Raw genomic sequence first — 14939 nt, forward strand, 5'->3', positions numbered from 1 at the left:
ATTGCAACCCACAATGTTTTATGCTATGTTCCCCGAGGACATGTACCCGGCCTAAAACTTGACGTTTTGGGAACAAGGACATCCCAAGGACAGGGGGATAGGTATGGGACGTCCCCCAGCTCTCCCCAAAAACTCAAAATATGCAGGAAACGTTTTCGAAACTTGGGGATGCCAGAGGGGAAAAAGGGGGACAGCCGGCCGTACCCGGTACGAAAAGGGGACGTCTAGCCATCCCCCAACCCTACCGGGTATAGTCGGTCATCCCCCTCTTTTGTTTGCATAAAAATGATCAAAGTTAACATAAAAATATTTTATAGCCTCCAAGTTGGTCAGCCAGGTTGGCCCCACCCCTCCAAATGCCCTAAAAGGTTTAAACTCAACACATTTTAGTTGTTTCCTCATTTGTTTGGTTTTCATTTTGTGTTGCAGCTGGCTGGAGTTTTCATTTTGCAAGAAGAGGAGGTGATATTTTTGCTTCCAAGAGCTTGACCAAGGGTTTGATCCTCTATTTTGTGCACCAAGTATGAAATTTATGCTTCCATCTATCATTTTTTAAATAGATTTGCAACTTGCAAAATCTGACTTTTTAATTATTTTTTCATTGTTTCAGCTCATATATCTATTGCATATTTAAACCTCTCAAGAGTCAAAACAAAGCACAATGAGCAGCAGTGGGAGTACGAGTAGTAGTGAAGAAGAAAATGTAGTTGGGGTTGATGTTGCTAGTAGTGAGACTAGAAAAAAAACTCGATCTTAAAGCTGATTTGTTTAAATGCCCTGTAATGACCCTACTCAAATCTGATCCCAAAATGCTGCTAAAAGTTCAAGAAAACATTTTGCATACAAGGGTCATATGACTGATATAAAATTTCAATTTGTTTTTATGGCTCTTTCCTTCACTTAGCATCAATAAGAATGCTTGCAAGAAGACTCTGAATTGACTAAACAATGACCTAACATGAATGTGCAACTTATTTTGGCAATATTCAATGCATATATATAACTGGAACTACTTGCAATATGTAGCTACAGCAACTAGTAATTTTGACAAACACTTGGGATGCAAAATTATAAAATTATTTATGCCAAAAAAGAGAACCTACAACCAATTGACATTTTGTCAAACAATTGGCAAGCAAACTAATAAGCTGATCATGAATTATAAATACATATTCAATTACACTATATCAGACCAGCAACTTATGTCTCCTTTATTGCACATAAAATGTCAACTACAATACTAGTATGAAATGGCCAAGACTCTTGGCTTACATCCACATGAATAATGCTTAAATCTGTTACAACATTTCACCTACAGCTTTACCTCCTAATATGCATCTAAATGATAAGAACAATGCATGTAATATCCAAAGGAATCTAATTGTAGATGGCTGTAATAATTTTCTCCAACGCTGCCTTTCTGCTTTTCTTTTTCTGATCTCTGCTTTTTCACTTGCTTTTTTCGGATCTACTTTTTCGCTTTGCTTTTTCGAACAGCCTTTTCGGATCTGCTTTTTCGGACTTTTTTTCGGACTTGCTTTTTCAGACTGCTTTTTCGGACCTGCTTTTTCGGATTCGCTTTTTCGGACTGCTTTCAAAAACTCAAACCCTCAGGTAGTCTGAGTATACAAATTAAGCTCAACTTGAAATGGCTGAATACCACTTCCAAAGTGCAACCCTTCAGAAGGTTTTTCACTTCTTCAGTTATGCAATCTCTTGAGAGGTATCGTTCTCAAGGATTATGCTGAATATTTGCAGACTATCAAGCTCCACAAATGCTCATAGAAGATGTAGTTGAGTTACCAAATTTCGTCTCTCCAAATGAGAGGCCAAGCCCTCTATTTATTTACTTTTCTAAGAAGTTACTGAGGACTTCTAGAAGCATCATTTTCTAAGAATTTACTAAGAGCTTCTAGAACATTATTTTTATTTTATGTATTAAGTGACTTTATAAGATATTTTTCAAGTCACTTTATTAAATTAATTAAATATAAAGTTACCTTTTTAATATTTATTTATTTGATAACTTTATAAATAATTAACTTAATACCATGTATTTATTTAATTAAAATAATTAATTAGTCATCCTCATAAAATATTCATTATTTTGGACAACTTAATTAATTTAATTAATTAAATCGAATTACCGCCAAAATGGGGACATTACAGTCCGCCCCTTCTGAAATTGCTTGACCTCAAGCAATCCAACAACACAATGAACTCCAACCTCCACCTGGACCCCAAATGAAGTAGCATGTGACATCCTTGTGGACATTAAACCAACTACAAATCAACTTCATCAAGACCAACCACGTCCTATAACATAGCACCCAAAACTTGTGCGGGTGATGTAGAAGTCAAGATGACACCAAAAGGCAACTTTGTAGAAGATCTAAGAAATCTCTTCTTCCCTGTATCTACCCACATAATATATTGGACTAAAATCCTGGTCATCACCATCATACATTGAAAAGGATGTAGCTACAGGCAAACCATATGCACTCATGCTAATTGTATCAACAATAGGTGGAGCTGTATCAAAATATATGGACATAGGAACAACACTAACAACTGCAATAGAAAACTTAACCGAATCTGGAGTTGATGAAATCTCATAATCAACATCAACATGTGTGCCATCATTAGAACACACATCAACCACTGCATGCATACTACTAAACTCCTCATTGGATGGTTCAACTAACATAGAAGTGGCTGCTGATATGACAGTATCTTCGCATTCTCCTAGTCCCACTATTGCTGCATCGTCATCTGCTGACAATGCTTCATATGTGGACTCCTGACTCTGCACATATGACTCAATGCCAGATTGTGAATCAATTAGACTAGAGTGTAAACCCACATTGACTGACTCTGCTGAAACACCAACATCATAGCTAAGTGGCTCTATACGTGTCTTGATCCCACCTGAGGAATCAACTACCTCCTGCATTGGAGCAACATACAAATCATCAATATTGATGCCCATCTGTCTAGCCATAAGCTGCAACATCATATCCATTCGCCTATTCTGCTCATGTTGCATCATATCCATTCGCCTATTTTGCTCCTCTAATGTATCCAGTAACCTAAACATTATATTTTCTTGATCTGGACTGATATACATTTTGTCAAACATTTTTTCTCTCTATCTAGCTATTCCAAATTCTCAGTAAGACCTCCACAGGATGGCAGGACTTATAGCTCTGATACCACTATAATGACCCTACTCAAATCTAATCCCAAAATGCTGCTAAAGGTTCAAGAAAACACTTTGCATACAAGGGTCATATGACTGATATAAAATTTCAATTTGTTTTTATGGCTCTTTCCTTCACTTAGCATCAATAAGAATGCTTGCAAGAAGACTCTGAATTGACTAAACAATGACCTAACATGAATGTGCAACTTATTTTGACAATATTCAATGCATATATGTAACTAAAACTACTTGCAATATGCAGCTACAGCAACTAGTAATTTTGACAAACACTTAAGATACAAAATTATAACATTATTTATGCCAAAAAAGAGAACCTACAGCCACTTGGCATTTTGTCAAACAATTGGCAAGCAAACGAATAAGTTGATCATGAATGATAAATACATATTCAATTACACTATATCAGACTAGCAACTTATGTCCCCTTTATTGCACATAAAATGTCAATTACAATGCTAGTATGAAATAGCCAAGACTCTTGGCTTACATCCGCATGAATAATGCTTAAATCTGTTACAACATTTCACCTACAGCCTGTTGTGAGGTTTTCACACCATCGCCCCAAAATTTTGGGGACCCCCCTTCTTTTTTTATCGCCTCGGCAAATTTTTGGATTGTACAACAATTTTGAGAATTTTGAGCCTTGGACACTTTCGGGTCAATGGGAGAAAAGTTAGATTTATTTTCACCCAGTTTCAACTTGATTTCTAGAGCCACCAATTCTATCCTTAGGCCGAACAAATTTCAAAGTTAATTCCAACTTGCCATGATAAAATTATAAATTTTGCACTTAGACATTTTCTTTTGAAAATTTGGATATAATTGTATAAATTTGGATAATTTTCAAAAAATGAAATTTTTGTTAAATTTGGTCTTTTGGAAAAAAAAAAAAAAAATTTGGTGAAGAAAATTTATTTTTGTGATGGTGAAATAAAATTGCAAAATCGATTTTTGGCTCTAGAAGAAATTTTATTTTATTTTTGTCAAAAAAAAAAATTATTGGCATTGCAAAATCGATTTGGATAAAAATTGCAAAAAAATGGCTTTAATAGATAAAAATTGCCTTGAAAACTTTTTGCCTTTAATGAAATTGGTAATTTAATATTGAAAAAATAGTTTTTGGTTAGCCAAAATCCAAATTTAATAACGTATTAATTACTAAACCCCTATTAAATGGAAATATTTAACACCCTCAAAGCATTATTTAATTTCTTTTTGCAATTTAGAACTAATTGGCAATTTTAAAAATTAATTTTCATCATGGCAAAATTAATTTTGTTTAAGTATTTAATTGTGGGCCAAAATTTTGCATTAATTATTTGTTTTTCTTTCTCCCAGGGTCCAAGAAGAAAGTTGGGTATAAGAGGAGGCCTCTCTCCCATTTCTTTCTCACTTTTCACTTCTCCTTCTCAAGGTGTTGGTGATTTTGCAAGAGCATATCTCCACTTTTCTTGCTTGGCGAAATTTGTGGAAGGTGAAATTTGTGGAGGGCAAAATTTGTAAGGCAAAAATTTGTGGGAGATAAAATTCTGATTTTTTTAAGAGGCTGCGATTTTCGCCCTAGGTTGGGTAATTTTATTTGGAGGTGAATTGCATGATAAATTTCTGATTTGCAAGGGATTTGAAATTCTTGAAGTCATATCCTAGGTTTCGAAAAGTCACTGTAAGATTATTGGTTAAGGTGAATTTTCATCATCTAGAGTTGCAAGGGGTGCTTAAGCTAACATCCATCTTTCGTTCTAGTTTAAGGATTGCTCCGCTTGGTTCTTCTTGCCTTCTGGTCCACCACTCTACCATCCTGTAATAAGGCGACGAGCATGGAGGATGGTAGTGCAAGTAAGAATCCCAAGCGGGCGAACACTAAGAAAGACAAAGAGGATATGATGCCCAAAACTTCCTTCTTCTCGAAAATGAAGAGAATAACTGACACCAATATCGCTACAGTGGACATGATACGAATGAAAGACAGACTAAAAGAAGGACAATCCCCCTTGGCTATAGGTAGAGGTAATTTTCATCATCTAGAGTTGCAAGGGGTCCTTAAGCTGACATCCATCTTTCATTCTAGTCTAAGGATTGCTCCTCTTGGTTCTTCTTGCCTTCTGGTCCACCACTCTACCATCCCGTAATAGGGCAACGAGCACGGAGGATGGTAGTGCAAATAAGAATCTGAAGCGGGAAAACACTAAAAAAGACAGAGGATATGATGCCCAAAACTCCCTTCTCAAAAATGAGGCGAATAACCAATACCAATGGCGGTATCATAAAAGGATATACAAAAGGCAGTTGCACATCACAACTCAAGCGTCAACACTTCCATTTCAATCATGATGAGCAACGTTGAGGTGGCACTTGATTTTGAGGATATCAGAGAAGAGGATGTCAATGAAACAGATTTTGGATCGAGATTGGATGAGTTGGGGAAGGTTGCTATCAAGAAGAAGCATTTGGGCACCCTTTTCTCTCTCAATGCTTTTATTGGACTTGAGAAAGAATATGAGAATCACGAAAGGATACTACAAGCTGCAAGTGGCATGGCAAAGTCAACGGAACTCAGGGCGCAGCACACACCTTGTCCTCCTATGGAAGAAGTTAACGAAAGGCTAGCTAAGTTCATTGCCTTAGCTAAGAAGATGAAAGAAAAGGGAAGATTTATATTAGAAAGTCATTTGATGTAAGCCCAAGTGGCAATTTCCCTTTCTTCTAAAATAGGACAAGTGTCTATTTCTGATTGGCCACCATTTTGGTGCCTTCTCATTGGTTGCCACTTTTTGCGCTTTTTTCATTGGTCCATTGATGAGGTGGCAGCTTCTCATTGGCCGATTGGGTGGCAACCCTAATTAGGGTTTTGAGGATCCAATTTGGATTGTTGATCTTGTTTTGATCTCCACCGTCCGTTGTATTTATGGCCCCTATAAAAGGCCATTTGCTCTCATTTGTAAAGGGGTTGGAGAAATTGTTGCGAAGATAATACCAAAATTGCTCTCTTTTTCATTGTTGCGATTTGCATGTTGATTAAGAACATTGGGTATTATTGCATGTTTTCTACTCCCACTTAGTTAGATTTCCTTTCAAGTTGTTAAAGTTGGTTTCATTTCAAGTTGCTAAGTAGGAGTGAAGTAGATGGATAGTTGTATGGTAGCATTGGTAAATGTTTGATAGGGATCAATACTAGACCACTAGCATCCTAGCGGCTGGTTGGGAAGCTTTGTGTGGTAAGCTAGTTTATTATTCGTTTGAATCATTGCACTTGTGGAAGTGAGGCCGCTGGTCAGCTCTCATTAGGTTCGATCCCCGTCCATTTGCTAATCTTCCATTCATAGGAGTAGGAGTAGAATAGTAAGTAGCTGGGTAGTCGAAGCTTAGAGAAGCAAGTTAGAGGACTAAGTTAAGTATTAGAGCACATCCATTCACCTCCCATACCCATCGCTTTCCCATCAACATCATCCCTAGCAGACACATCCTTCATCACCACCACTATCAACATCATCTGCCTCTGCACATTTCACAAACCAAGCCACCACCACCTTCATCCCACCAAAGTTCAAGTCATCCTCGAATGAATAGCGTAAGGCCGCCTACATGATTACCAGCAAATCACTTCGATAAAACTGAGCAAGTATCCAACAATGTAAGGAACATTGGAGCTATTGCTTATGGCTTCATGAGTAATAACTTTTCAAGAGAGGAGTTGCATGTTTGATATCCCATATTGAATATTCAAATCCTAATATGTTATGTAAGTGATACAAAATTCGCATCAACATAGCCTTACCTCCTAATATGCATCTAAATGATAAGAACAATGCATGTAATATCCAAAAGAACCTAATCGTAGATGGCTGTAATAATTTTCTCCAATGCTGCCTTTTTGCTTTGCTTTTTCTGATCTGCTTTTTCGGACTACTTTTTCGGATCCGCTTTTTCGAACTGCTTTTAAAAACTCAAACCCTCAGGTAGTCTGAGTATACAAATTAAGCTCAACTTAAAATGGCTGAATACGACTTCCAAAGTGCAACCCTTCAGAAGGTCTTTCACTTCCTCAGTTATGCAATCTCTTGAGAGGTATCGTTCTCAAGGATTATGCTGAATATTTGCAGACTATCAGGCTCCACAAATGCTCATAGAAGATGTAGTTGAGTTACCAAATCCCATCTCTCCAAATGAGAGGCCAAGCCCTCTATTTATTTACTTTTCTAAGAAGTTACTAAGGACTTCTAAAAGCATCATTTTCTAAGAAGTTACTAAGAACTTCTAGAACACTTTTTATTTTATGTATTAAGTGACTTTATAAGATATTTTTTCAAGTCACTTTATTAAATTAATTAAATATAAAGTTACCTTTTTAATATTTATTTATTTGATAACTTTATAAATAATTAACTTAATACCACTTATTTATTTAATTAAAATAATTAATTAATTATCCTCATAAAATATTCATTATTTTGGACAACTTAATTAATTAAATTAATTAAATCAAATTACCACCAAAACGGGGACATTACATGCCCTTCCACCATTATGAAGAATTTCGCAAAGAGTCCATTCAATAAGAAAAAACCTCTTCTCCAATATGTCACACCTCGGCCAAAAGATAAAAAGAATTCAGGAGGGACTAGGGTGTGGGATTGCCATGTTTGTCTTGATGATTTTAGAGGCAGCTATACAAGAGTGATATCACACTTTTTAGGTCTTTCATGCCAAGGAGTCAAAGCTTGTCCTAACTTGACTGATGAACAAAAATTAGAATGCCAAAGGCTACACTTAAAGGCTCAAATGGAGGGGCAAAATTTGACAGTGACATCACCATCTATTCCCTCACAATCATCTAGGCATATGTCATCCGCCATTGGTACTAGTGGCAGCCCTGCTGAGTCTAGAGGGAAAAGAAAGATGAGTAATGGTGAGAAGGGCTCCGTGGAAAGTATGTTTAATACACAAGCAAAGGAAAAGTGTGAGGCATCCTCTAGTAGATTCTTTGTTGCTAATGGTATCCCATATAATGCAACCCGTTCCACTTACTATAAACAAATGGTGAAAGATATTTTAAGCATGAATTCTACCCCCTGGTGAGCATAAGCTACGAACCACCATCCGAGATGAAGAGTACTCAAAGGTTGCTTTGTTATTTGAAGATATGAAACACACTTGGGTTAGGACGGGCTGCTCTATTGTGATGGATGGGTGGACTGATGTTAGACATTGGTCACTCATCAATATCATTGTCACATCCCCTGCTGGCTCTTATTTTTTGAAAGCTCAGGAAAGAAGAAGGATGCAAAATTCCAGTTCACCATTTTGAGAGATTCCATAAAGGAGATTGGGTCATCTAGTGTTGTATAGGTTATCACAAATTCTGCACTTGTGTGCAAATTAGCCGGTTTGATGATAGAGGGTGCTTCTAGGAATATCTTTTGGACCCCTTGGGTGTTCATTCCTTGAACAATGCATTGAAAGACATAGGGAAGATTGAATGGGTGAAACAGGCAGTGCTAGAAGCTAGAGAAGTGTAAATGTTTATTTGCAACCACCACACTTCACTTGGTCTATTCAGGTTCTTCTCTAAGGAATTCCTCAAACCAACCGAGACAAGCTATGTCAATTTTAATTATAGTTTACTTTTAATTTGTTTTAACTTTAAGTTATTTAAAAAAATTATTTATAAGTTTACTTACATGTGATGCTTTTAGTTTTAAATTTTAATCATTAATGTTTAAGTTTAAATTTTTTATTTATTAATATTTTAATTTATAATTGTTGCTATAGGTATTGCACATATTTCATCTTGATGGAGAGGATGATTGAGGTGTATGAGGCCTTTCAATCAATGCTGGTGAATCCAGAGTGGGGACGATGGTCTAATTCTAAGTCCTCTGAAGGAAAAGCGGTGAGGCAAAGGATCCTTGATGAGAGTTGGTAGTCCACAATGAAGTAAGTTGCTGATTTTTAAATTTGCTATTAGTCTTTTGCTTGCAGATTTTCCTACTAATAGTTTTAAAATTCTTAAAATTCTAATTCTGATTTTATTTTTGTTTGTATCTTGTAAATATATTTGCTCTGTCATAGCACCCATTATAGATGTCATTAGATATGTTGATACTGATGCTTCTAGTTTGGGAGAGATCTATGAGACTATTGTTAGCATGTTGAGGAAGATGAAGAGAATTGTTGCAGCAAAGGATCCTACATTGGAGTTTTATGAAGAGCATATTAAGCCTATTATGACGCAGGGGTGGAACATAATAAATACCCTGCTTCATATGGCAGCCTTTGCTCTAAATCCCAAATGGTATGCATAGTTGGGTGGAAGGGGCCTCTCATGTGATAATCCTAAGGTTTTGGATGGTTTCACAAGAGCAATTGATAAGATGTATTCAGCTCAATATGCCTCTACTCTTCGTGCACAGTTCCTTGACTTCACCAACCTTCGTGGCCCAAACTTGGGTAAGCCACAAGCAAGGTTGGATAAAGTTGTTTTGGCACAAAGAGATCTTATTGGATGGTGGAACTGGCATGGGAGAGATACACCTGAGTTAAAAATACTTGCCAGTCGCCTCTTTGCACAAGTAGCTAGTTCCTCAGCTACAGAGAGGAATTGGTCCACATATCCATATATCCACTCTATCAAGAGGAACAGACTTACCTCTAAAAGAGCGGAGAAGCTAGTGACAGTGCATCATGCTCTTCGACTTGCCCATCGTCAGACTCCAGAGCATAGGCAGACACCAACTTTGTGATGGGATGTTGAGCCTGAGGATGTGGCCCAAATAGATGAGGATGACACAGCACTAGGATTGGTTGGGGTTCCATTAGATGAGACTACACTTCCTGTGGAGGATGATGGTGAGGGGAACTCTGATTTTGATGCCATGGCAGTAGAGGCAGAATAGGAGCAGCAATCTACTTCATTTTTCTATGTTTTGTTTTTTATGTTGAACATGAACATGATTATGATACATTGATACTTATTATTTTATGGCAGCCCTCTACAGTTTGGGCCTATAGCTTTGGGCATATTTTGATTTTGATTTTTAGATTTATCATGCCTATCATTATGACATTATGATATTGACAATTGTTAATGTTCATTGTTCAGTGTTCACTGATATTGATATGCATTTTGACAATTGGGTACTAAAATCAGATATTATTTCCTATATAGCATTCAAATGTTGTATGTTATGGTTCTATAATGTTTAAATGACAAGCTTTATGCTTAGTTTCATATGAATGACATGTATATTTGCAAATTTCAATGTATATTTTAAAATTTCCATATATATATATATATATATATATATATATATATATATATATATATATATATCCGTCCCCGTTTGTTGTCCCCCCTCAGTCCTCAAAATTGTCAAAAAAATTTGCCATCGCAAAAACCCGTCCCGCCATCCCCCATCGACTCCGTATCGGAAACTCGGGGGAACATAGGTTTTATGACAACAACCAATGTCAAGAATTACAACACATTTGAAATGAGAACAAAATTTCTCCAGAAACAACTCACTTGGAAAGCTGGTAATTGGCTTAAGAATAAGATTTTCGAGGGATTGTTTGGATAAGCATTTTCCACTATCTAAATTTTAGCTAAAGAGCTTCAAAGTTCCCATCAATCACAAGAATTTGCCCATTTTTTAGAGTGCTGAAAGACTTGATTAATGTAAGCTCCCAATATGGCAGATAATTACCAATTAGAGCAAGCAGTAAGAGTAAGATTTTAGAAGAATCATCAGCATGGGTATCCCCCGCACAATGTAACTCTAAATAAATTGAACTTCAAAATGCCCAACAATTACAAGATTTTTCCCATGTTATTGATTACTATAAGACTAAATAACTTAAGCTCCCACTAAGATAGATACATACAATTCAGAGCATGAGGCAATAGTATCTTTCGCAGATCTCTTCCTTAATTGAGATTCTTAGAAACTAACAAATTTTACTATCATACAAAGATGAGAAGATGATATGACTGTATACTAATTCAGAGAATGCATAATGGCTTCAGCTTACACCCTTCGGTACTGTTAAGCTGAAGGAAGCAAACTAAGAAACAGAAATGGAAATTGATGTCGGCCTGCATCACCAAGCATCTTTTTCTAGTTGCTTATGCATTTTATGCTTCTCGCAATCAATAGTCTTTAGAAACAAGAATGAATCTGCTTCGATAATGCACAAACTGTATGCAGAATATTAAATTCATATGTCATTTTTTTTTCCTATTATACTTATGTATCTTCAATATAGCCATATTGGCATGCTACTTGGACACGACTCCAAACCCCGAGTTTTCAAAAACCCATATATCCACGCTGAAAAAGCAATACAAAGAAAAATGAAAAAACCTCAGGGTGCATATAATGGCCCTAGGTTTTTTCTCCTGGTGTTTGTGGACTGAACACAATGCAAGGACATTTAAGAACACATATTCACATAGGGGAGTTAGTAATCCAGCAAATCAAAGCCCTATTAAAATGATTGTTGATATACCAAAAAAAATCTACAGATAATGTTGACTCCACAAGCATGTTGAGCAACAGTTTGACATATAATTGGAGCAATGCCTTCTACTCTAAAGTGGCTCCTGATATATCTAAGACTGATTTATATTCCAAAGCCTCCCTCACCCAGATTAATATAAGCTCTATATTGATGGTGCTTCTGAGTGGAACTTAAGGAGAGCAAGGATAGACGGAATACTCCAAAATTGCAAAGGTAATTTCATCTAAAAATATTCAAACACTATGAAGTAGCTTCAGAAAATATGGATAAACCATTTAGCTCTTGGTTGGAGCTTAGTTAGCTAGATAGAATGAGACGCGCATGCTATAAATAGAAGCAAACTTGGCAATTGGTATCAAACTCATTATCCAAAAAGGCAAACAACTTCCGTGATCATGCCACAAAAATGCTAGCAAACAAAGCATTCAAATTGCACACTGAAGGCCAGCTCAAGAGAATTTGCGCAAAAGATCAACTCCCTGTATATCCTAAAGGCTTGGTACACATGCAATCAGGACTTATGGGCAAATCCTAACCCTCAAGAAGAGCCAAAAGACCTCTTCAAGATGCCTCGACATAAGTTTTCAAGATGCCTCAACATAAGTTCACTACTTCAATATTCGGCAAGTGGGAAGTACTTTGAGGCTTATCTTTTACGGTTCCTGAATTTGCCTCTAGACATAAGAGGCAATATATAACTATGCGTGTTGGTACTCTCATGGTGTAAAACTAAATTTTGGTTCATATTTTAAGGCTTTTGGCATCTTAATTGTGGTCCTGTGATGTCTGCCAAAAAGTAAAGTAAAACAATAAGAGTGAGAAAAAAAATCTAAGGAGCATCAAGAACTTCAACAAAGCTTCTTCCAGGCTGAGCTGGAAGCTGTTGATACCCTCAAGAAAATGTTTGTAATATTTTCTTGGTCTTTCTTTCATTTTATGCTCTGCGGTTTGCTGTTTTGAGGTTGTTCTGTTTGAGATAGGCTATTCTCCAAACAAAATGCACTAAAGACAAAACAAAGTCAAACTTTTTTTTTCTAGATTCATGAAAATAGAGTGATTTTATTCCAAATTTTTTGTTGCTTTTGACTACAAACTATGCAGATCATGAAGATCAAATGCTGAAATTTTCAGAAAAATCCATGATGTTTTCAATTTTTTGAAAATCAGTCAACTGAACAATTTGTAGAGAGGATAGCCATGTCCATTCTGTTCTAGGCCAGCTGTATACGTTGTGTCTTCTTTGAAAACCTTTATTGCCACTTCAATCAAAATTGTTTGACAATGTTTCAAATTCTAAAAAGAGAAAATTCAAAAGTCCTTAGAAAGTTATACTGGTTGGAATAAATCAAGCTAAAAGTTACATTATTTCATCCTTTTGTGTGAAAAACAGATACAAATTAACTTCAACGATACATCACCCTAATTGACTCTACGAGCAAGTCCCTATGCGGCAGCTTGGCTTATTTTTGCTAGCAGCAGTTGCTCATTGTTTTGTGGCACAATTTGTGGAGCTAGTGGCCCCATGGATCATAATATTTGCTGCTTAATTTTAAGCAGTGTTCTAAATATTATTTTTAAATCAATTTTTTCCCATTTCTCTTGCAAATAATTCTGAAAACAAAAATATAGGCAAATAAAAAGGGTATGAAAAAAATGTAGTGAAGACGCATCACTTTTTTCAATAAGCAGCCACTGCTTATGTCTAGCCCCCCTTTCTTTTCCCACAACTTATTTTTATTTGCTAAAAAATAGCCGCTCTACAAAACTAGGAAAAGATTTTAAATTTTCCTTTTCCTACAATTTTTATTTTGCATAGGAACACTATACTAATTAAATTTAAGCACAAAATTGATTTAAGCAGCAACATGGGGACATAGTGTACTAGTACCAGAGGTTAGTGCTGTACGAGATACGAGGTAAATTTTTATTTTTTGTGAAAATTTTATTCTTTGTGAAGAAATCGATCTTACAAGAACTAAATGGGTGAACGGGATTGAAGTAGTTACCCTCCTAACAGAGTTTCTGAATTCTCCGCCCCAAATGCCAGCTGCAGCATTGACAAATACATCAATCCATCTCTTCCAAAACATCACCTTCATGGAAATAAAATAAAAAAGGTGCTTGTAGATATCCCCAACCTTGGAACCGTACACCTCTGCAGTATCAAAAAATGTAATGCCAGCATCCACGCTGGCATTGAATGCCGCCTTTGCTGCTTTCATCTTACGGTCTGCATTCATTGATTCACACGCAAAAGTGTCATTTCAGTAATCTGTCTACACCAGATACAAGTCTGGATATCTTGAATTCAAACTCCACCAAAACTAAAAACATATTCAAAGTAGCAAGAGCTGTGTATCTCCACAACTGAGTACATCATAAATAAAACTTCGGCTAAAGATTTTGCAAACGAAAAGTAAATTCAATCACTTAGCAAGTGGACATTTCATGATAAACAGGATTACCCAATTCAACAGGTACTATATTAACCATTAGGAATCCCCTAAAAGATTGAGTGGGTAATTGTGAAAGAGATATTTAGTTGCAGAGGATTCCATATACCATACCATCCCAGCTAAAATCGTTCCAAAAAGTGGTGTCGCCCCATGACCAGGCACCAATGCCAAGCTTGGTGACCTCTAATTCCGATGCTCCCAATTTCACCGTCACCGTCTCTTTCTCCATTGTGCTCAACTCATTTCCACCACTAACTTTCGCGACATGGTTTTTGCCAACTGGTCGCATGTTTCTTATGTGGTTTATACGTTGTTTCAATATGAAATTAGGATGAGTGCAAAATGTGAGCGCCATGGAGCTTCCCAGCCCACTCTGCTACAGAATTTTGGTGTATATATTCAACACAATATTGAGGAATGCTTGTCACACATTCTATATCGTTTCTCCTGGCCATTATTTCGCAACGTCTGCTACTTTACGTCATACAAGGTGAATGCTCTAAATCTTGACACAGTGAACCTATCATACCGTTCTTTCTAAGTGCCAATTCGGGCTTTGGTGGGATGTGAGTTGTGAATTGAGGCTCCTTCCTCATTTTTTTAGAGGCATGGTAGCATAGGGGGAGTAAAGAACTTATTAGTTCGTCGGGAATGCTTAAGGTGTAACAAGGATGCAAAGCATCTAGTTGTCGATGGGACATGAGGTAAGGTGGAAGATCTAATTTTAGTAAAAACATGGTGGT

General features: G+C 36.5%; 1 protein-coding gene across 1 annotated transcript in view; it reads right to left on the reverse strand.

Moving 5' to 3' along the window:
- LOC149542644 (NAD(P)-linked oxidoreductase superfamily protein) overlaps window positions 1-14566 on the reverse strand; it is a 116705-nt gene extending 102139 nt beyond the window's left edge. The window contains exons 1-3 of the mRNA XM_089797530.1: window positions 14308-14566; window positions 13879-13970; window positions 13747-13787 (exon numbers count right to left, since the gene is read on the reverse strand). Of these exons, the coding sequence (XP_089653656.1) occupies window positions 13747-13787; window positions 13879-13970; window positions 14308-14551 (377 nt within the window). The 5' untranslated portion in view covers window positions 14552-14566. The remainder of the gene's footprint in view (window positions 1-13746; window positions 13788-13878; window positions 13971-14307) is intronic.
- Between the last annotated feature and the right edge of the window lie 373 nt (window positions 14567-14939).

The sequence above is a fragment of the Cupressus sempervirens genome, chromosome 8 (assembly GCF_028749045.1).
Source record: "Cupressus sempervirens isolate cs-2001-9-10 chromosome 8, ASM2874904v1, whole genome shotgun sequence".
In the NCBI taxonomy this organism is placed as follows: domain Eukaryota; kingdom Viridiplantae; phylum Streptophyta; class Pinopsida; order Cupressales; family Cupressaceae; genus Cupressus; species Cupressus sempervirens.